The following is a 21,373-nucleotide window of genomic DNA, read 5'->3' on the forward strand; positions in this document are numbered from 1 at the left end:
TAAAAAGAAGCAGATAAATTTATGGAAGATTATGATGCAGAAGAAGAGATGAGGCCCAGTTCCATTCAGCTGTGGCCATACTAAATGGCGGGGTGTGTTTGAGATGCCTGATGGAATAGAACGTCTATGTTCTTGTCATAAGGCATGGAGACAGGCCCCTTATCCCACTAAGTCCTACCACCCAGTTACACTGATGACATTTTATTCTTCCCATATTTCTACCAATCCCCCCCCCCCCATTTATGTCACTCACCTACACTGGGGCAATTCATAGTGGTCAGCTGTACATTCCTGAAGGTTTTTGGATCATGGGAGGAAAGCATATAATTTGGAGGAGTCTTGTGGTTACAGGGAGAACATTGAGACTCCAAACACAGACGGTGCCAGAGATTAGGATTGAAACAGTGTCACTGGAGCTATGAAGTCTACAAGTTGCACTACTGTACCACCTCTCACACTTGGATTCTTCAAGACTCCATTTATTCTACACAGTCTGACTTTATGGTTGATTTTAATGGTGGAGAGCTCACTCCAGCAATCATAGTTTTGGACAAACCCTTGGAGATGGACTTCCCTTTGCTGTGAGACCACCCATCCCTATAGGCATTCAAGGTCTTGTCCTGATACCCAACAAATTTAATAACTGGACAAAATGCTCCAGAGTTTTATAGAATGGCAACATTACCTCACAGCTCTTGAACACAATCCCCAAACTAACGAAGACCAACACACCATAGATACGCCTTCTTAACCACCCTATCAAATTGCGCAGAAGCTTTGAGGGGTCTGTGGATGTAGGTCCCAAGATCCCTCTGTTGCTCCACACTGCTAAAATTCCTACCATTAACCCCATACTCTGTCTTCAAGATTGACTTTCCAAAGTGTATCACTTCACACTTTTCCAGATCTGCCACTTCTCAGCCCTGCTCTGCACCCTATCTGTGTCCCATTGTAACCTACAACACACTTCCACAGCCCCACAAACCTTCAGATCATGTGCAACCTTACTAACCCACCCTTCCACTTCCTCATCCAGTCATTTATAAAAATCACAAAAAGCAGGGATCCCTGCTGAACTCCACTGTTCACTGTCCTCCAGGTAGAAGATGCTCCATCTACTGTTGCACTCTGCCTTCTGTGGGCATGCCGGTTCTGAAACCAGACAGCCATGTTTCCTGACTTTCTGTAAGAGCCTACCAGGAGAATCTTGACAAACACCTCACTAAAATCCCCTTGGATGAGCAAGTTGATAAATGTGAAGGATGTTGATGTGCATTGTCATTCTTCCTTTCAATGAAAGCAAGGGGCCTCCTAGCAAGTCCATTGGTTTAGGAATGTATTTATGAATTCTAAGAGTTCTTGACTTTTGGTTCCTGATGCTCTCATCACTGGAATTTCTCCTTCCTCACAAAGGAAGGATGTGATTGGACTATAGAGAGCACAGAGGAGATTCACCAGCCTGGATTGGAGAACTTCAGTTATGGAGAAAGTGTGGATAAGCTGGGCTTGTTTTCACTGGAGCGAAGGTGGCTGAGAAGTGATATGATACATTAACTAATAGGAGGCGTGGATAGGGTAGATGGTCAGGATCATTTTTACCATGATAACAATAACTAAACCAAAAGGAATAGCTTGAGGAGGGAGTTTAAAGGGTGATTGAGGGGAGAGTTTCTTAACATAAAGAATGCTTGGTAGTTGAAACACACTGTCCAGGGAAGTGGTGGATTTTAATAAATCACTATGTTAAAAGTACTTTTAGACAGACATTTGAATGGGCAACACATAGGCCATTCAGCTAATCAGGTCTTCCCCACTCACAGAACAATCCCATTCCCTACCAGTTTTCCATGTAACTAACTCTCTTCACATTCCTATCAGTCCAACCGCCCACCTCTGCTAAGAACAATTTAAGTGGCCAATGAGGCTTACAGCCTTTGGGATGTGGGAGGAAACCAGAGAACTTTGGTACCACTATTGCTTTATATTTGTCCTGAATAGAAGTATCTCCCCCTCAACCCAAGCCCCTTGAATTTTTGGGACTTCACGCTGTCAAATGCCAGAAGTCAAGATAAAACCAGGAACTGCTGGAAGCAGCTGAGGCAGTTTTCCTAGGAGAGCAAGCAGATTGATAATTAAAGCATGATTCTGATTTTAGGCACCGGCCATCGGGTGAGGTCTTGACCATTCTTGATGTATCTGAAGAAGACCAGGGATCCTATACATGTGTAGTGAACACCACGCTGGACACCAACTCTGCAACAGCTCACCTCACTGTCCTAGGTAATGCCCCCTCTTTCTTTTGTTTCTTCGGCCATAACTTTAGACCTCAGGACCTACAGTATGCTTCCAAAGATTTGAGCTGACTCTGGGATGCTTTAGAACTTCTCTTCACCAACAAAACCCTCCTGGCCATGTAACACTGTTCAACAAATGTGTCTTGCTCCACACCTGATGATCAACCTTGCACTAAGAAACCTGCACTGCAAACACCTCCTTCCCTAGGACGACCCTCTGCCCACAGTGGATTGTGCCATTATATTTGAAGCAACTAGCAAAATGTTAGAGGAAATTATGCAGGTCAGGCAGTATCTGTGAAGGGAATTGGGCAGTTGATGCTTCAGCTTGAGACTGTCCATCTGAAGTGTCAGATAAAAACGAGGTAGCCAGTATGAATGTGTGAGGGGAAGGGTGGAGCAAGAGCATGCAAGCAATAGATACAGAAAAGTGGATTCTTTCTATCTGTGTCTGAATCACCATCTGTCCATTCCCCTCCACAGATGCTGCCTGACCTGCTGAGCAAATTGCTGCTCTGCATTCCAGCATCCGCATTCTCTCCTGTCTCAATGCGGTTATATTCGGCTCCTCGTCTGAAACAAAGCACTTTGTCCCCACTGCGGACTTAGCTGGTGGAGCCAGTGACAGTGGGCCAATACAAATCCATCCTGGCCCAGAGGCAGCATCAGTCCCTAAGATAGGCTGGATTATGATAATAGATGCACGGTTGACTGAGTTCAGTATTGAATTCTGCGATTCAATATCAAACCTCTGTGGCAGAAGGTTGGAATTCAGGTCAAGGTCAGCCATTGTCAGGAAAATGGCATTCTATTGCATTATTGTGTGATGTCAATAGGACTGGTGATGAACTCAGTATCCTTCATTTGTTGACACTAAGAACCCAGAAAGCTCTGCTTTAAGGTCCATGATATCTACTTCAGGCTGTCCAGCCATCCTTTGTAATCTCCATGTTCCAACCCTAACATCTGTCATTTGGGAGACAGGCTCCTTAGTGCATGGAAACCAGTGTTCTCACTTGTTCTCCTCTAGGACAAACAAAATAAACTGGCCTGGTGTAGTCTGATTTCCTCACCCTCTCTACAGTCCATTTTAATTCCCACACAGTTAGCGATTCTTCCCAAATCAGCCCTGCAGCTCATGTGGTGATTGACTGAACATGTTGCCATGCAGTTGTTTCATTAAGAGTTGAGAATACTGTCTTGCTGCATACGAGAACTCAGGACCCGATGTTCCTCTGCTGGTTATGCATGCCTCTTGTGCTTCTGTCACAATGGCCTCCCAAGACTGAGCAACAGCTCGGGGAGTTCAAAAGCAGCATGCTGAAGATGCTGGAAAGCTGAGGTAAAAACAGAAACATTCCACGGCTCAGGCAGTACTGGAGGAAGGAGAATCAGAGTCTTGAGTTCCAGGGGGATAACTGGAAACTCAGGGTCGCCTTCGTGGTCTGCAAAACGGTCATGCTATCTGTGTTTGCTTCATCCAGTGCAGGAACGAGCACCAAATGGAATAGACTAAATTGGAAGGAGTGAATATGATAGCAGGAAGGGAAAAGGTAAAATGGCTCATGTTACATCTCTTGCTCTTGTCTGAAAGATGACACGAGAAGGGCATTTATGGAGAAGAGTGAACCAGACTGACCCTCTAAAATGCGCGAAGGAGCCCTGGTGACAGCATTCCATTGATGGTGGTGCAAATTTGGGAGGACTGTGGAGGGCGGTGGGCTGGAAGGTGAGGACGGGGGAAGCCAAGTTTAGCTTTGTCCATGAGGGAAGTGAATGCGAAGAGATGAGAAATTAGGACAGACTTGGCTGAGAGATGTGTCAAATGTAGAGAGAAGCCATTGCGGAAGAAAAGGGGACAGAGGTTGGAAAATGTGGTGCTGAAAGTGGCGTCATTGATGGAAATAACTGGGAAAATTGAATCAGCTCCTTATAGGAAGTAGTATAGGAAGAAATGCAGACAAAGCAACTTTGTTTGTGGGTGTTGGTATGCCTTAAAAGTTGAAAATACAGGAGATAATCAGGTCAGACAGCATCTGTAGAGGGAGAATCTGAGTCAACTTTTCTCAGACTCCTAGTCAGCTTTAATTAGATCTGTAAAAGTTAGAAAACTAGTGTGTTTCAGTTGGAGAGAGGGCAAGGATGGAGGGGACAGAGGAATGTCTGTGATAGGATGGATAGGAATTCCTGCGACTTAATTGTTGGTGCCATCCAAAGAGAGGGCAATGAATCATAGCTGATCTGTCTGGAGAAGGTGTATCTAGAGGGGGATGAGTAAGGTTAAGGGAGAGAAGCAAACACACAATTGAAACTGAAATACACAACACAACTAGGAAGCTGAATCAAAAGAGAATGCTAGACATGCTCAGCGGGGAGGTAACATCTGTTGAGAGGAAAAAAAATAGTTCATGATTTATGTCCTTTCACTACAACTGGCCAGATTTAACACAAAAGTCAGGTTATCTGAAATTGATGAATTTGTTCAGAAACAAGTGAAAATCTGCAGATGCTGGAAATCCAAGCAGCGCACACAAAATTCTGGAGGAACTCAGCAAGCCAGGGAGCATCTATGGAGAAGAGCACAGTTGACGTTTCGGGCTGAGACCCTTCAGCAGGACTGGAGAAAACAGGATGAGGAGAGGATGGGGAATGGTGAAGGGGGGAGGGGTGGGGGCATTACTGGAAGTTCGAGATATTGAAGTTCATTCCATCAGGCTGGAAGCTACCCCAGATGGAATATAAAGTGTTGTTCCTCCAACCTGTGTGACCTCATCACGACTGGATAGCCTCCAATCTGATGGCATGAACATTGATTTATTGAACTTACAGTAATGCCCTCAACCCCCTCTCCTTCACCTCTCCCCATCCCTTTTTTCCTCTCTCATCTAATCTCCTTACCTGCCTATCACCTCTCTATTGTGCTCCTCTCCCCTTTTCTTTCTTCCATGGCTTTCTGTCCACTCTTATTAGATACCTACTTCTCCAGCCCTGTATCTCTTTCACCAATCAACTTCCCAGCTCTTTACTTCACCCCTCCTCCTTCCAGTTTTGACTATCACCTTGTGTTTCTCCCTCCGCTCCCCTCACCTTTTAAAACTACTCCTCATCTTTTTTTTTGCCAGTCCTGCTGAAGTGTCTCAGCCCGAAACATTGACTTTTCCATAGATGCTGCCTGGCCTGCTGAGTTCCACCAGCATTTTGTGTGTGCTGCTTTGATGAATTCATTGTTGAGTTTGGAGGGTTGTAGTACACCCAGAGGGACAGTGAGTTGCTGTTCCTCAGGTTTGCATTGGACTTTGTTGGAACAGTGTGGATGGGTGAAGACAGAGCAGTCAGAGTGGGGCAAACACTTAAAGAAACAGGCAGATGACCCTGAGCTTCCACAGTACAAAGTAGCTACTATTCCTAACCAAAGTTATGTGTAATTGCTCCAATATAGAGGAGACTACATTGTAATATTCAAGCTTGAAAGTTCAAACTTATCTTTAGCCATTGACATTCTTTTCTAACTTCTCATTTTCGGGTTGTCTTAATATGCAGACATTTCATATTTTACTATCCTGCAGTGCTTCAAATAAAAAAATGTAATCTCAAAAGCATTAATCATTTCACAGCTCATATATATCAATAATTCATTTCACAAAAATCTATTAAATTGACTAATTCAATAAATATTTCAAAAGACCAAATGTTCTTTGTTCAAGATTATTTCTTTTCCTTTGAATGTTGGATCTCTTTTCCATATGTGACAAGGATAACATTCACTTTACTTCTAGGAAAACCAATATCATTACTGTTAGATTTACAGACTAGCTCACACCCTCCATACCAGTCCTCTCCAGCCTCCTGCTACCTGGTGTCCTTCCTTCCACTTTGGTTATGTCTCACATCTCACTTGCTACCTTAGTAATGGGAATTTGAATTCTTAATGTTAGGCATCTCATAAAATCTGATCAAAAATAAATCTAGAGAGCAATAAATTGTTCATTGGCTGAATATTTGCAAAGCATCGTGGGAATGTTTCAAGTCTTAGCCCTCAACGAAAGAACACTGAACTCCATGTCTGGCTTCAGAGCTTGTGCAGGTCAGCATTTTATTAGCAAATATTAATCTTGTACAGTCAAGAAGCCTTGAAAATGAAATATGGAATGGCAAACGTAACACAAGTGGTGCTAGAACATCGTGCTGGGCTTCCATGGCAGCAATGAGAGAGAAACATTCATTCTTCTGGTCAGATGACCTAACTAGTTGTCACTGTTCTGCCAAAAATATTAAAAATGAAGATAAAATGTGCTTTGCACATTGTTTATTTAAAGAGTTATTTAAAGGGCCACATTGAAAAGGTCAGGGTCTTGGAGCTGGAGGCGAGGGTTGGGCCATTTCAGCTCACTGCTTCATGGTTTATTCATCTCTGTACTGGACTGAGGCTGTGGCCTGCATCTGAATCTGCCTCGGGACTCACTTTCATGAACGAACTTCAGTTCTGAATGCTATTTACTTACTTCTATTGTTTGTCCAATTTGATTTCTTTTTCACTGCACATTGGTTGTTCGATGGTCTTTTGTTTTAATTGGTTCTATTAGTTTTCTTTGTTTAGTGGCTGCCTGTAAGGTCACACATCTCAAGGTTGTATAATGTATACACTCGTTGATAATAAACGTACATTGAACTTTGAATTTTTGAACTTTGAGTTTCGGTGTGTGTAAGACAGCTTCCTTTTTAGATGACTTGATTCAATGTAAAATATTGTCTGCAAACCCTGCTGAAATGTTTGTGGGAGGTGCTAATTTATAAATATGTATCTGGTTCTAAAGTGTGACGCTCTTCCACTTGTACAACTAAACCCTAACCTTGCTTTTTATTTTCAGCCCGCCCCTCAACTCCAGCTAGTTCTCACGGTAAACTAACAACTATTTGTCTGAACACACTTCACTCTTCCATTTGTTTTGACTTTGCTCTCATAACTTCATCTTCAGCAATGGCATGCTCACTGGCATCATGTTTCTATCAAACATCACCTTGGTGAAGCATTGTGGAGACTGATGTTTAAGCAGCTCTACACTGCCTTTTATATGTAGTACAATTTCACCTTTTCATGCGCAACATTTGGTGTACCTTGTGTGTATTTCTTTGGGGATTTTTCTTTATCAAGGGTGGATAAATATATTTCTGTCATGTATAGCTAGAGTTGTGCTTTGTTCAGCTTCTGGCTGAATGCGTGATCACATATTGTGGAACATCCATTACCAGAGATGGAGCTGGATAAAACCTTGTGCCAACATGAATAACATTTTTTTTGGGTAATGTAAACTGGATCCATTTTCTTTTATGACTGGTTTTAGCTTAGATCCCATGCCAAGGGATTGGTGCAGCCTGGGTCAGAATATGAGGGCATTCCATTACATGTAGTTTTGTCCATCGGTGGGGTCTCTTCCATTCTGGCTGGTGATGGAGCTTCCACTGAGTGATTCCCTCCATTGAAAGCTGTGAGAAGAGCAGTTCTCTTGCAAGGTCTCTGCCCAATACATCACCCCATCTTTTCATTAATACATTTCCACTCCCTTAAGCTTTAATGTGATCTTAGGATGAATTTTGTATCTGTTGTTCAAATGGCAAGACTACACCTGATACGACTGTTAAATACGACTGAATACCCACAAAAAATCTTTATTATTGGAGACACTTGGAGCTCATATTCTTGGAGCCCATCAGTAATTGGATCTATCAAATTTATCCATAGGGAGTGCAAGTGTCCCAGAGATGTGTGCAGGGAGAGAGAGTGGAAGATGTGTGTGTGGATATTAAAGAGTGTCTGAAATATTCGTCAGCTGTATGACCGTCTGAGCTCTGTCTGAAAGGGGACTGTGTCTGCCGAGTAAGAGTGCCTGTTGTAGTAGGGGAGGAACAAATCTGTTGTGACAGTGCGGGTTAGTGTGCAGACATGTGGCTTGGCTACTGTGCATTTGAGGCAGTCTGTCATGAGCTAGCTAGCTGAGCACCTTTGTTCCTGTCAAAAACACGTCTGAAGTGTGTGCCAGGAGTGTGAGATGAAGTGTATCAGATTCTTTGGGGCACAAGGCATTTTTCAAGAGGCTGAGATTGACTGTCACAAGATTGGAAATGACTGACACATTTGTAAAGGGGTGGGAGCGATTACCACATCTGGCACAGCTGAGAATGACTGATAAATCTGTCAGGAGTGTGAGGGCGATTACCACATCTGTCAAGAAGGTGAGATAGACTGTCATATCTGCTGCATCTGCCAGAGTTAATTGCCACATCTGCCGCAAGTGAAAAAATAATTGACATCTGTTGGGGATTGGAGTGAGGCTGACACATCTGTCCTGTGTGAGAGAGAGCCTGTGCATCTATGGTGTGTGAGAAGCTTTCACACCTGTGGGAGAACCTGGTGTTTGTGTAGGGTTTCCACTGGGCACTACAAATGATGATTAGTTCTAATTTTACCTTCACAAAATTCAGAATATTAATCTGTGAAACGCTGTTTCAATTTGCTTTTTCAAATTGTATTTTTAATTAAGAAGCAAAAATGCAGGTGACCCTGTAGTTGAACTCAATATTCCCACAGCTTTAATATGGATGTGATCTCTCTGGTGCGTGGTACTATTGACCAACACCATCTACATTACACTGTGGACGGTTCTATGTCAAGCAGATTCTATATCCACAATTAAAACTGCATGCATGCAGGATCTTGCCGTGAAATACCGCATCTGCTGTCACTAATTCCATAGTGAAGGTAGGTGAATAGCTAATGATGATTTTGGGAGGATCTCTATGCATGTATCTGTTAACTGTGACTTCAGAAAATGTCTAGCTCTGTCAATGTGGCTTTCCCTCCTAAGCCTAAAGCTTATATTTTTAAGTCTCTCCTGAGAGCCATGAGCACATTGTCTTGGCTGGCGCTCTGCGGAATGCTCAGCTATTGCCTGTAAGAATTTTCATTCTTCAGGATCAACAGTTTTCAAGGAGGGAGGCCATTTAGCTCTTCATGTCCATCGTAGCCTGTCCCAGTTGACTGTCCTCTCCCATTAAATTCAAGCCTCTCAGTCACTCATCAAGACTCCTTCTGAACTTCGAATCTACCTCCAGTACACCCTTTAGCTCAGCACTTCACATTCCAAGCATTCAGTGCAGGGAATGAAGTCCTCATGTTCCTTTTGTCCTTTAGCCTGTATCCACACATTCTTGATCCTTTCGCTGACAGCAAACAGTTTCTCCTTGCCAACTCTGTTTATGCCCTTCACTATCAAACTTCAGTGCCATATCTCCCATTTCAAGAACAGCACCAGCTTCAACAGTCTTTCCACATGCCTAGAGTTTGGTAAATTTCTTCTGCGCCTTCTTTAAAACTTTCCTCCTTTAACTAAGGCACTTGAAGCTGGATACAATACCCCATCTGAGGGCAAACCCAAAGTTCAACATGACTTTATAATTTCTCCTTAACCGCTTCTGTTCTACAGAAAATAACCTCAACTTGTCCAGTCTCTGCAGACAAATAAACTCCACAAGCTTGGTGCTGTTGAGGAAGTTATCATCCACACCCCACAATAATCAGTCAAGATCCAAGTTTACTGGTTCCTTGCAAAGATATCAGTTAGATACCAAGTTCCAAGGTTACTTAAAAATGATATCCAGTGACGATTATACTCCAGGTGACATTTCATATGGCCTTTATCATCCAATTCTAAGATTACATGTCATGGATGAGCAATTGTTGATCAATCTATGAACATTTAATGATTATTTCTGGATCGGCCTGAGGTGAGATCCAGCCCCCCATCAATATCTGCTCATTAGCAAACATATGTTTAATTAGACCACTCAATCAATGTTGTGTCCCTACAAAGATTGTTCGTTCTTAATGACCCTTTTGTTCATAGCTGAAATTCTTGTTGATGTTAATTGCTTTTGGAATGACCCTATAATTCAATTTATCTTAAATGTTCCATTTACAGCTTGTTCCTATTCCCCCAAGCTTGATAGCTCCACTGCCAATAGCAGGTCTGGTCTATTTAATAAGACAGGCACATTTTGTGTCTCTTGTATCTTGATTTACTAGATGCATCAACATCCCGAGTGCCTCAAAGGTATGTCCCACAATTACCTGCATAGTAAATCTCTTCTGCACACACTTCCTCATTTTGACATCCTAATGTAGGAGAAGTGATCTAAGGCAATTTCAGGTTCAGATTACTGAAAGCCACCCTTGGACTGATATCAAAGAGATCATTTCCACCTTCCTATGAGTGATCAATAGATTGGACATCTGGTCAGTGCAGTGGAGGCTAATTTAGCTAGAGCTAGTTAGATTGATGAGTCTATGTTAGGTGACCCTGGGAAGATGATCTTCCTGCCAAATCTCAACTTGGACCATCCTATTATCTGCCAAGTTTGAAAATTACACCCTATGTGATATAAGATATCAGTCTGGAGGCGATATTTAGGAGAGTTTTTGGTGAGCAGCAATCCATACCTTCACCGTGAAGAGCTGCAGTGCTTTGCCTTACAAAATCTGGACTGCATGCTGCTGTTTTGCTGAAGCCACTTTCAACCACAGAGCTGCTGCTAAGCCAGGTAGAAATAAACTCCCATTCAACTGCTGGGTTTGAGAGAACCTTGAGTGCATGCAGCCAGGTGACCTGTCACCATATATCTCCGTCTGGCTTCTGGTTTGCATCAGGACTTCAAGGGTTTGTGTCTGGAAGCACCTTCTTGTTTTAAATGAAACTCTTTATCCCATAGATCGTCCCGATCCACCAATAGATCTGGAATTGACCAGTCCTCGAGACAGGAGTGTGCAGTTGTCATGGATACCAGGAGAGGAGCACAACAGTCCCATTACAAGTAGGTCTTGTGAGTTCATTTGATCTTGGTAGTGCATTAGGTCTCAAGTTCTGAGGAACATCATGGGAAGCAACTTTACTTCATACACTTAGTTTCCTCTGTTAGCTCCCATCTCACTTCCACTCTAGCCCAACATTCAATCAGGCCCAAATCTTGTTTCCACAGCACACTTGAATACTTTTTTTCAAAATTCACTTGCCTGTCTCTCCCCTTCCATCATGTCACATGCCAGTGATAATAAACCTGATACTGATTCTGATGAGTAAAGGTCCCCTTACTGTAAGTGTTATCAGCCAAAGAACAAGGAGCAAAGCTGTTTAGTGACATTGAGCTTCAGATCAACAGTGGTGTAGTTAGATGGTGGAGATAGATGGAGAGCTCACAACTAAACTTAAAATGCTGCAGTACCAATGGGTCTGCAGCAACCAACAGCCACCCATTTATGCTAAACCCATATTAGCACAAATTTTATTCTTCCTACTTTTTCATCAACTCCCACAGGATAAAATACACACAGGTAATTAACCAACCAACCCACACATCTTTGGGAGTGGAAGGAAATCAAAGCACCCTGAGGAAATGGGTAAACCCATTTGTTCACAAGGAGGAAGTGCACCCAGATCTCTGCTGTTGTGAGGCTTGCTGCACCACTGTGCTGCCCACCTGCCGTGAGATGGCTTGGTCAGTGATAGAGCCAAAGCCTAACCAAAGGATAACGGCTGCATCTTTGGACCAGGCTATGGCATCATTATAAATTTAATTCTGAACTCACCATCTAGCTCAACCACTGTTGATCTGAGGCTCAATGTAACTAAATAGTTTTGCTCTTTATTCATTAATATTTGTATCTGACAAAATTCTATTTATCTTGAAGACTCCAACTGCCTCTGTCTAGAGGGAATTCCATATTTCCAACGTAGGTGTGTGCTAAAGCAAACCGAAAGATCACTCAAAATAACAGGCGGTTTATTAAAAATTGGTGATCACCAGGAGACCAGTCAAAGCTGATCCACCTGAACATGAATTTGGTAGAACTTTTACCTTCTAAATTGATGAGGTTACCAGTAAAATTACATTTTTATGGCAGAAAGGTGACTGCAGGAAACTTTAATAAGTAACAGACTAGGTTAAGAGTAAAATGATTGCCCACAGGTCTAACAGTAAATCCAATTTTCTATTACAACAATAGGTGCACACTATAACATAATTAATGAAATTCGTGAACCTTAAGTGTCATCACTGCTGCATTCCATGTATTTACTTCTAGGCTTTGGCTATAGTTCTCTGTTTCCTCATTAACACAATCCACATCCCTATTTACTAGTTACTACCCCTCACTATTCTTTCCCCTACAACACTGTTGAACATATGCCTCCTCGTTTTGTTTCTGATCAACTAAGTAGAGGGCTTGATGCCGTCTTGTTCTTTCCCACTCTGAGCAAGTATTTCCTTTGAATTCTATCACGTCTTCTCCCCTTTTCATTAGATCAACCTTCAGCCTCGTGAGGAAGCAAAACCAGCCAAGCAGAGCCCACCCACCTATGGTGGCACAGTCTGGGTTGGTGATGCAGCCTCTGTACTTTGTACCCATCCCCCTACTTTATACCCATCACCCAGCTTTGTGGGGAATGTCCCTAAAGACACTCCTGATGACTTAGCTTAACATCTGTTAACAATGTTCAGTGTGGCGCGTGGTTAAGACGTTGGACTAGCGATCTGAAGGTCGTGAGTTCAAGCCCCAGCCGAGACAACGTATTGTGTCCTTGAGCAAGGCACTTAACCACACATTGCTCCAATCCACCCAGCTGAAAATGAGTACTGGCAAAATGCTGGGGGTTAACCTCACGATAGACTGGTGTCCTATTGGGGGGAGGGGGGGGAAAGTCTTGTACTCTCAGTTGCTTCACGCCACAGAAACTGGCATAAGCACTGGCCTGATGAGCCTGTAAGGCTCGGGACAGACTAACTTTTTAACTAACAATGTTCAGTGTCCACTTAAAAGCAACTATGTTACAGGTTATGATCAATTTGAATAGTTCTGATTCCAATTGGATGGTTGCGCTCATTGGGCGGTGCCTGATCTGTGCACGCTGAGCTCTTTAAGTATCACTGGACAGTACAATGAAACCTTCTGCGTTTTTGTCCTCTCTTCCTCCTCAGAGTTTGTCATTGAATATGAAGAGGATCAGTTTGAACCCGGACTATGGCGACACCTGACTGATGTGGACGGGACACAAACCACTGCAGAACTGAAGCTCTCACCATTTGTCAACTATGCCTTTCGGGTCATTGCTGTCAATGAAATCGGTAGAAGTGAGCCAAGTCTCCCATCGGAGCGCTACTTTACACACCCAGCTGGTAAGGTGGCACTACAGGGCAGACTGCAAACCTCTCAAATCTGTAAGGCAAAGGGTGGCTTTCAAAACTCCTGGACCACCTCTTTACTTGCAGATATATAAGAAGGATTTCTGTCAGCTCATCCATTTCATATCTCTGGCTCTCATTTCCACACATTCACTTTGTTGTGTCTCACACTTCATTACTCCTCTGTCTTGTTCTAAGAAGCACTGACTATCCCCTCTTGCATCTCCTTCCTGCACACCCACCACATTGGCCATGATGTGCAGCAACAACATGATCTTTTCTCAGGATCTCTTGGGATCAGGAAGATAATGAGGCCAAGTTAGCTGCCATTGAGAAGCTAGGGCCTAGGCTCTTAAGCAATCTGTTCCATTGCCTGTTTCCAATGAATTATGCACTGGGGTGCAGTGGGATTGAATGGGGAGTGGGTTTTCCCACCTGTAGCTGGTGCAAAGACATTGTCCCACTGCTGGACTGTTCTTTTGGAGAACAGGAAGAAAAGGGCATTGCTGACCAAAGGTTGACCTTTGAAGACCAAAGTCAGTCCAGTACAGAGAAAAAAGTATTAATTGGAGCCCGCAGTCTTGTTTTTTCTTTGGACTGATATCAAGTGGATGGGAAATTCCTCAAATTTCCTCTAACTAGTAAGATCACAGATCTCGGCATTGATGTTGTTAGTGTCAGTCCCAGTTGTCTTTGAAATGGCGGTGACAGGTCATGCAGATATGAATGTTAACATATACAGACGAGAAATAGAAGCAGGTTGGCCCTATCTTCTTGAACCTCTTCATTCTCTATATTAGATACTTAAGAATTCTGGCCTAATGCCACTGAAGAATCAAGAGTGTATTTACAGATGACAGCAGTGTATGACTTAGAGAAGGCCTTGAAGACGTTCTGCCTTTCTCCTTTTAGAGATGCTGTCCATCGGGGTCTCTGGAACTCAGTAAAGAGATCAGTTCAATGTCACACACAGGGTTAATGTAGATCATTAAGTAATCACCACAACTTGTCTCAATCCTCCAGGGCTAATCAAACAACATACCCTGGATGCTAGTTTAGCTGCTGATTAATATTGCTGTTCCTGTACCAATGCCAGACAAGGTCATTCGGTACCTTCCTCCCCACTTCTGATGCCCAGTGTTTCAATGAGCTGTACACAGCTCCACTTTCAGTCTGAACAGGTGGGGCTCTGCGAATGAGAAAGGAAGGAAAATAACCGCGGGCTTCTTGCTCCTGGTCACTGTTGAGCAGCTCAAGCTCAAATGAGCCTGTGTGCTTAAAGTGTGATGACTGAATGACATGGCATCCATATAGCAAGAATGTTCTTCCCTCTATCTGTTTAGGCTTGCATCTGAGTACTTCAGTGTACGATATCACAAAGCTAAACCCCAACGTCTAATTGTGATCTTGTTATTACTTTTCATGTTGCGAAAGCCAGTGATTCTATCAGAGACCAGTTGCATAAATTAACCAATTTGTTGACCTTTGTACTAATAAATGACATTGTTTCTTCCAGCTCCTGATGAAAATCCGTCAGGGGTTCGAGGGATGGGGAATGACCCCAATAATCTAGTGATAACATGGGAGGTATGCCAACTCTCTCTTGGTTCAGTCTGACCTGTCTGTTCTGGATGGATTGATGTGTGTTTGGCTTGTAATATGCACATACCCATATCTCACTGTAAACGTTGACAGGGAATAAATACTTCTGAGCACTTGCACTATAACTGGCCCAAATCTGAACACAAACAGAGATATTTGAGGGAGTTGATCCCAGTTTGATCAGCACACACAAAATGCTGGTGGAACATAGCAGGCCAGGCAGCATCTATAAGGAGAAGCACTGTCGACATTTCAGGCCGAGACAGTGCTTCTCCTTATAGATGCTGCCTGGCCTGCTGTGTTCCACCAGCATTTTGTGTGTGTTGTTTGAATTTCCAACATCTGCAGATTTCCTTCTGTTTCCAGTTTGATCAGGATTGCATTTTGTCCCCACAACCACACCTCAGAATCTGGCCCTCCTATTGTCTGTCAATGGTTATTGCTCCTTTTACTCGAAGCACTAGAAGTCTGTACTAATACAAGCTCCTTGAATACATAATGCACATGTGCATTTAACAGACTCTCTGAATTTCTTGTATCTTCAGATGAAAGAGTTGTCTGGTGTTTTTAAATACAGAAGAACATAAGACACTACACCACAGTACTAATCCTTTGGCCCACAATTTTATGCCAAACTTTTAACCTACCCTAACATCTAACTAATCCTTCCCTCGTACATAACTCGTTTTCCCATACCCATCTAAGAGTTTCATAAATATCCTTAATATAACTGCCTCTGCCACAACCCTGGGAGGGCATTCCACACACCCACCACTCTCTGTGTGAAGAGCATATCTCTGACACCCCCTCTATACTTTCCTCCACAAGCCTTAAAATTACCAACTGTATTAATAATTTCTGCCCTGGGGAAAAAGGTCTCCAGCTATCCACTCAATCCATGCCTTTCGTCATCTTGTATACCTCTATGAAGTTCTCTTTCACTCTAAAGAGAAATGCCCTAGCTCACTGAAGTCATCTTCATAAGACATGCCATCTGGTCCAGGCAGTATCCTAATAAATCTCCTTTGCCCTGCCTCCACCTCCTTCCTATAATGATGCAACCAGAACTGAACACAATATTCTAGGTGTGGCCTAACCAGGGTTTTCCAGAGCTGTAATGTTACCTTGTGGCTCTTGAACTCTATTCCCCAACTAATGAAGGCGAACACACCATATACCTTCCTAACAACCCTATCAACTTGCATGGCAACTTTGGGGGAATCTATGGAGGTGAGCCCCAATGCCCTTCTTTTCCTCCATACTGCTAAGGACCCTGCCATTAACTCTGCATTCTGCTTTCAAGTTTGACGCTTCAAAATAAATCACTTCACAGTTTTTGCAGGTTGAACTCTATTGGCCACTTCTCAGCCCAACTCTGCATCCTGTCAATAACCCTATGCAAACTATGACAGCCCACCACACTATCCACAACTCTGTGTCATCTACAAGCTTACTAGCCCACTCTTCCATTTCCTCATCCAAGTCAGTTATAAAATCACAAACAGCAGGAGACCCAGAAAAGATCCCTACGAAACACCATTGGTCACCAACTTCCAGGCAGAATACTCTCCATCTAAACCACACTCTGTCTTCTCGAGCTAATTATCTATACACACGACCGAGTTTCCCTGGATTCCATATTTCCTGACTTTCTGAATGAACCTAGCAAGGGTAACCTTATCATACGCCTTACTAAAATCCATATACACCACATACACCACTCTGCCTTCATCAACCTGCTTTGCTACATCTTCAAAGAGTTCATTTTTACAGCTCTGTTGTGATGAAAGCTTTGATTAACTTTTCTTTACATTGTAATGGTTGGCTTGGAGTTTTGCAGTGGGAGGTTGGGGAGGATACTAACTTTATATGATTTATTTTTGGGTGCTTTTCTTGTATTGTTATGAATTGTATATTAGACACGTTTGTTTTGCACTGTATAAATCTCCATTTTGTTGGTGTTTTTTTCTATTGTAGTGTAGAAGCTTATAAAAAAATTAATTAAAAAAAGAATTCATTCTGACTGTTGAGATCTGACCTAGAACTCAGAAATCCATTCTGACTATCCCTAATCAGACCGTGCTTCTCCAAGTACTCATAAATTGTATCTCTAAGAATCCTCTTCAATAATTTGCCCTCCACTGAACTAACACTCATTGGTTTATAATGCCCAGGGTTATCCTCCCTTGAACAAAATAATAACATTTGCCTCCCTCCAATCATTTGGTACTTCTCCTGTGGCCAGTGAGGATGCAAAGATTATCACCGAGGGTGTAGCAATCCCTTTCCTTCCTGTATTAACCTGGTGTATATCGCATTTGGGCCTGAGGTTTTACCTGTCCTAATGATTTTTTTCAAAGTTCTTTCTCATCTTCTTTCTTAACATCACATGCTCAAGCATATCGGTCTGTTTCATGCGGTTCTTAAAATCATCAAGGTCCCTCACACTGGTGAATATTGAAGTAAGGTAGTTGTTAAGGATTTCCCCATCTACCTCCAACTTCTGGCATATTTCCTGTTCCATACTACGTCGATCCTAACCTCACTCTGGCCATTCTCCTTTTCTTCACATAGTGTGCATAAAACGCCTTGGGATTTTCCTTAGTCCTACTTGCCAAGGCCTTCTCATGCCCCTCCTATCATCCATTAAACTACTTCATAAATAATTATATCAAGGGTTTGTTTGGACCCATTTGAAACATTGGCTTTTAACCCAGGGACATGGGAGAAGGCTATTTACCTCTGTAATCTACCATTTGTGATGTAATTCCATGCACCTCCCTATGCCATAAACCCCTCCAAAATTTTTGATTAATATACTCAGATAAAAATTAAAAGTGGGTCTACAAAAACATTTGTCACTTGTGGGTGAGAGTTTCACATTTTCCCCATCCTTTGCATGCAGTCTTTTCTTGTGACAGACTGGATTGGATTGGTGTGGGGTCTGGCTTGTAGACTCTTTTGCCTATTTTCAGTCATCCAACCTTCAGAAAAAAATTGCTACACCTAACTTACCAGTACTACCTAGTCCCTTGAAAACCTTAATCTAATCAGCTCTTCCTTTCACAGAATACAGTTCATTCCTACTTTACCTCAGAGCCCACACAACATTAAAGCAAGGCTGCACTGCGTTCCCTCCAAAGTCAATCTATTCATCCTTAGGTGAGACATCCTAAATCACTCATGGTGCTCTAGGTGAGGCTTAGCCAGGAATTTGTATTGACATAACAAGTTGCTCCACTCTGAAGGTCATTATTCCATTTGGATTTTTGCTTATTTCTGTATCACCCTTGATGTTTTAATGATCCATATACAGAGATCCTTAACACTGCATGCACCTCTGGTCTTACACCATTTTCAGACGTACTTTGTTCTATCCTTTTTGAGATCCAAAGTTGATGAGCACACTTTACATTGAAAGCCAGTCATCACAAATTTGCCCTTTGAACTCAATCTCAGCACCTATCCATTCTACATCTAACACTGCATCCTCAGCAAACCTAGATACACACCAATTCTAGCTTAGCAAACAGTTCTACCTCTGATTAATGCCACATAATCCCCTTTGTTAGTCTGGCGTCATCTCAGCCCAGTGCACATCTCACTTGAAGTGACTTTTGTGTTGTTTCCCAACTTGTTGCCTGGTTCTGTGAAAAGAAACAATTCCCAGCGTTTAGCGTTGCTCCGACTCTGTGCGACTGAAGCTTTCCTATGTTTTATCAGCCTCTGGAAGGTGTCCAACACAATGGACTAGGCCTGACTTATAAAGTCAGCTGGAGACTGAAGGTTGGTGATGATGAGTGGACATCAGTGATGGTCGCCAATGTTTCAAAGTACACTGTCTCGGGCACACCAGAATTTTCTCCCTATGAGCTGAAAGTGCAGGCGTTCAACAGGCTCGGAGCTGCTCCGGAGCCAGACATTGTGATCGGATACTCTGGAGAAGACTGTGAGTTCATTTATTCATCACTTAGTTTGGATTTCCCATGAGTTCAAATAATCTAATTTTTATGATTGACAGTTTCAAGTAATCTGTTGTTTGACTGAAGAATTATTTTCAGATTTCACTGGAGACCCACACTTGAAAGTGATGTAGTTGGCTCCTTTTTTTGCCTGGTAGCCTCATGTCATGAGGGCAGTGTCCGTCCAGCTGGACGTACTCAGTCTATGTGGATCTCAGCAGAGGCAGTGACTGCAGCTGTGTAATTGGTCCCAGTGCCTGCTGGCTGAAGGGGAAGAACATCTGGAATAGTTTGCTCTTCTTGATCACCATCCACTTTAAATCCTGCCAGAAGCAGGTCTGTGAATCGGTCAGATTTCTAAAGGCATTGGGTCAGAGAGTCAAACAGCCAAGAGGCAAGCTCTACGGCCCATCATTTCCCTGCTGACCTTTATACCCATTGCATTAGTCTCACTTGTCTGCATTCAGACCATATTCTTCTATGCCTTGCCTTTTTGAGTGACTGTTTAAATGTACCTTAAACATCGTGATTTAGAGAGTTCCAGATATCCCTCCCACCCCCTGTAAATAAAATATAAATGCTTACCCCTCAGATCCTCTTTAAAACTTCCTCTCACAACCCCTACCATGAATGAACTGGCCTACAAAGATTTGGCTTGCAGTCCAGGCACACTCGTTGCCAAGAAAAATGATGCCTCCCAACAGTCAGCCAAATGAGTCAAGGGGAGATCCTTGCTTCTCCATGTATCTCCCAGCTAACCTGTTTGCCAGCAGCTGAATTTACATCTGAGCCATGCCTGTTCATTGGTTCAAGAGAGGGTAAGGTGAGAGCAACACGTAAAACAAGTTGGAGGAACTCAGCAGGTCGGGCAGCATCCGTGGAAACGAACGGTCAACGTTTTGGGCCAAGACCCTTTGTCAAGACTGAAGCGGGAGGGGGCAGGGGCCCTGTAAAGAAGGTGGGGGGAGGGTGGGAAGGAGAAGGCTGGTAGGTGAAAAACCAATAAGGGGAAAGATCAAGGGGTGGGGGAGGGGAAGCAGGGAGGGGATAGGCGTGAAGGAGGAATGTGAGGGGAAAGCACTGTGTAGTAGAAGAAGGCAGAATCATGAGAGAGGCGATAGGCAGCTGGAAGAGGAGGCAGAGTGAAATTGGGATGGGGGAGGGAGGGGGAGATCCTGTCTGTTGCGGCGGACGGAGTGTTTGCCATCCACTTCAACTCTGCTTCACATTCCCATTTGGATGTGTCCATACATGACCTCCTCTACTGCCATGATGAGGCCAAATTCAGGTTGGAGGAGCAACACCTCATATACCATCTGGGTAGTCTCCAGCCCCTTGGTAAGAACATTGTATTCTCCAACTTCCAGTATTTCCCTCCCTCTCCCCCCCATCCCAGTTTCACTCTGCCTCCTCTTCCAGCTGCCTATCACCTCTCTCATGGTTCTGCCTTCTTCTACTACCCATAGTGCTTTCCCCTTACATTCCTTCTTCACCTTTCCTGCCTATCCCCTCCCCCACCCCTTGATCTTTCCTCAGATTGGTTTTTCACCGGGCACCTACCAATCTTCTCCTTCCCACCCTCCCCCCCACCTTCTTTATAGGGCCCCTGCCCCCTCCCTCTTCAGTCCTGACGAAGGGTCTTGGCCCAAAAAGTTGACTGCTCATTTCCACGGATGCTGCCCGACCTGCTGAGTTCCTCCAGCGTGTTGTACGTGTTGCTTTGACCCCAGCATCTGCAGTGTACTTTGGGTAAGATGAGAAGGAGGCAAAGTTTCAGGTAGCATAGAAAAGGCGAAGAGCCTTCAAAAGTTACTACATTTCTGGGCCTGGATCTGAGGGGTGTTTTCACATCCCTGACTTGGGAACACTGCAATGGAAAGATGGAGGCTTCACCAGGAATGATTCCAGGAGTGCGGTTGTGAGGAAGTAGTTAATCAGGCCAACATAATCTCTGCTCACGTAATCCTGCTGTTGGTTTCTCTCAAATGTTCGTGGTAGTGGTTTGTGTAGTACTTTATAGTGCCAGCAATCATTGTTCAATTCCTGCTGCAGTCTGTGAGGAGTTTGTACATTCTTCCTGTGACAGCATGGGTTTCCTTCAGGCCCTCCGGTTACGTTCAACATACCCAAGACGTACGGGTTAGAGTTAGTAAACTGTGGGCTTGCTCTGTTGGTACCAGAAATGTGGCAATCCTTGCAGTCTATCCCCAACGCATCCTCAGACTGTGTTGGTTGTCAACATTAATAGTATATTTCACTGCATGCCTCAATGTTTCGATGTACATG

The 21,373-nt window shown here is 43.4% G+C and overlaps 1 protein-coding gene across 8 annotated transcripts in view; it reads left to right on the top strand.

Moving 5' to 3' along the window:
* The window catches only part of nrcama (neuronal cell adhesion molecule a), a 430,696-nt gene that overhangs the window by 350,426 nt on the left and 58,897 nt on the right, over positions 1 to 21,373 (top strand). For 6 of the 8 annotated variants that reach the window (XM_059977833.1, XM_059977838.1, XM_059977831.1 and 3 more), the window contains 6 exons: positions 2,156 to 2,280; positions 7,163 to 7,192; positions 11,058 to 11,159; positions 13,320 to 13,517; positions 15,040 to 15,110; positions 18,849 to 19,074. In XM_059977833.1, the coding sequence (XP_059833816.1) occupies positions 2,156 to 2,280; positions 7,163 to 7,192; positions 11,058 to 11,159; positions 13,320 to 13,517; positions 15,040 to 15,110; positions 18,849 to 19,074 (752 nt within the window). The remainder of the gene's footprint in view (positions 1 to 2,155; positions 2,281 to 7,162; positions 7,193 to 11,057; positions 11,160 to 13,319; positions 13,518 to 15,039; positions 15,111 to 18,848; positions 19,075 to 21,373) is intronic. The other 2 variants (XM_059977836.1, XM_059977834.1) reach the window with 1 other exon arrangement.

Source organism: Hypanus sabinus, chromosome 8 (genome assembly GCF_030144855.1).
Source record: "Hypanus sabinus isolate sHypSab1 chromosome 8, sHypSab1.hap1, whole genome shotgun sequence".
NCBI lineage: Eukaryota > Metazoa > Chordata > Chondrichthyes > Myliobatiformes > Dasyatidae > Hypanus > Hypanus sabinus.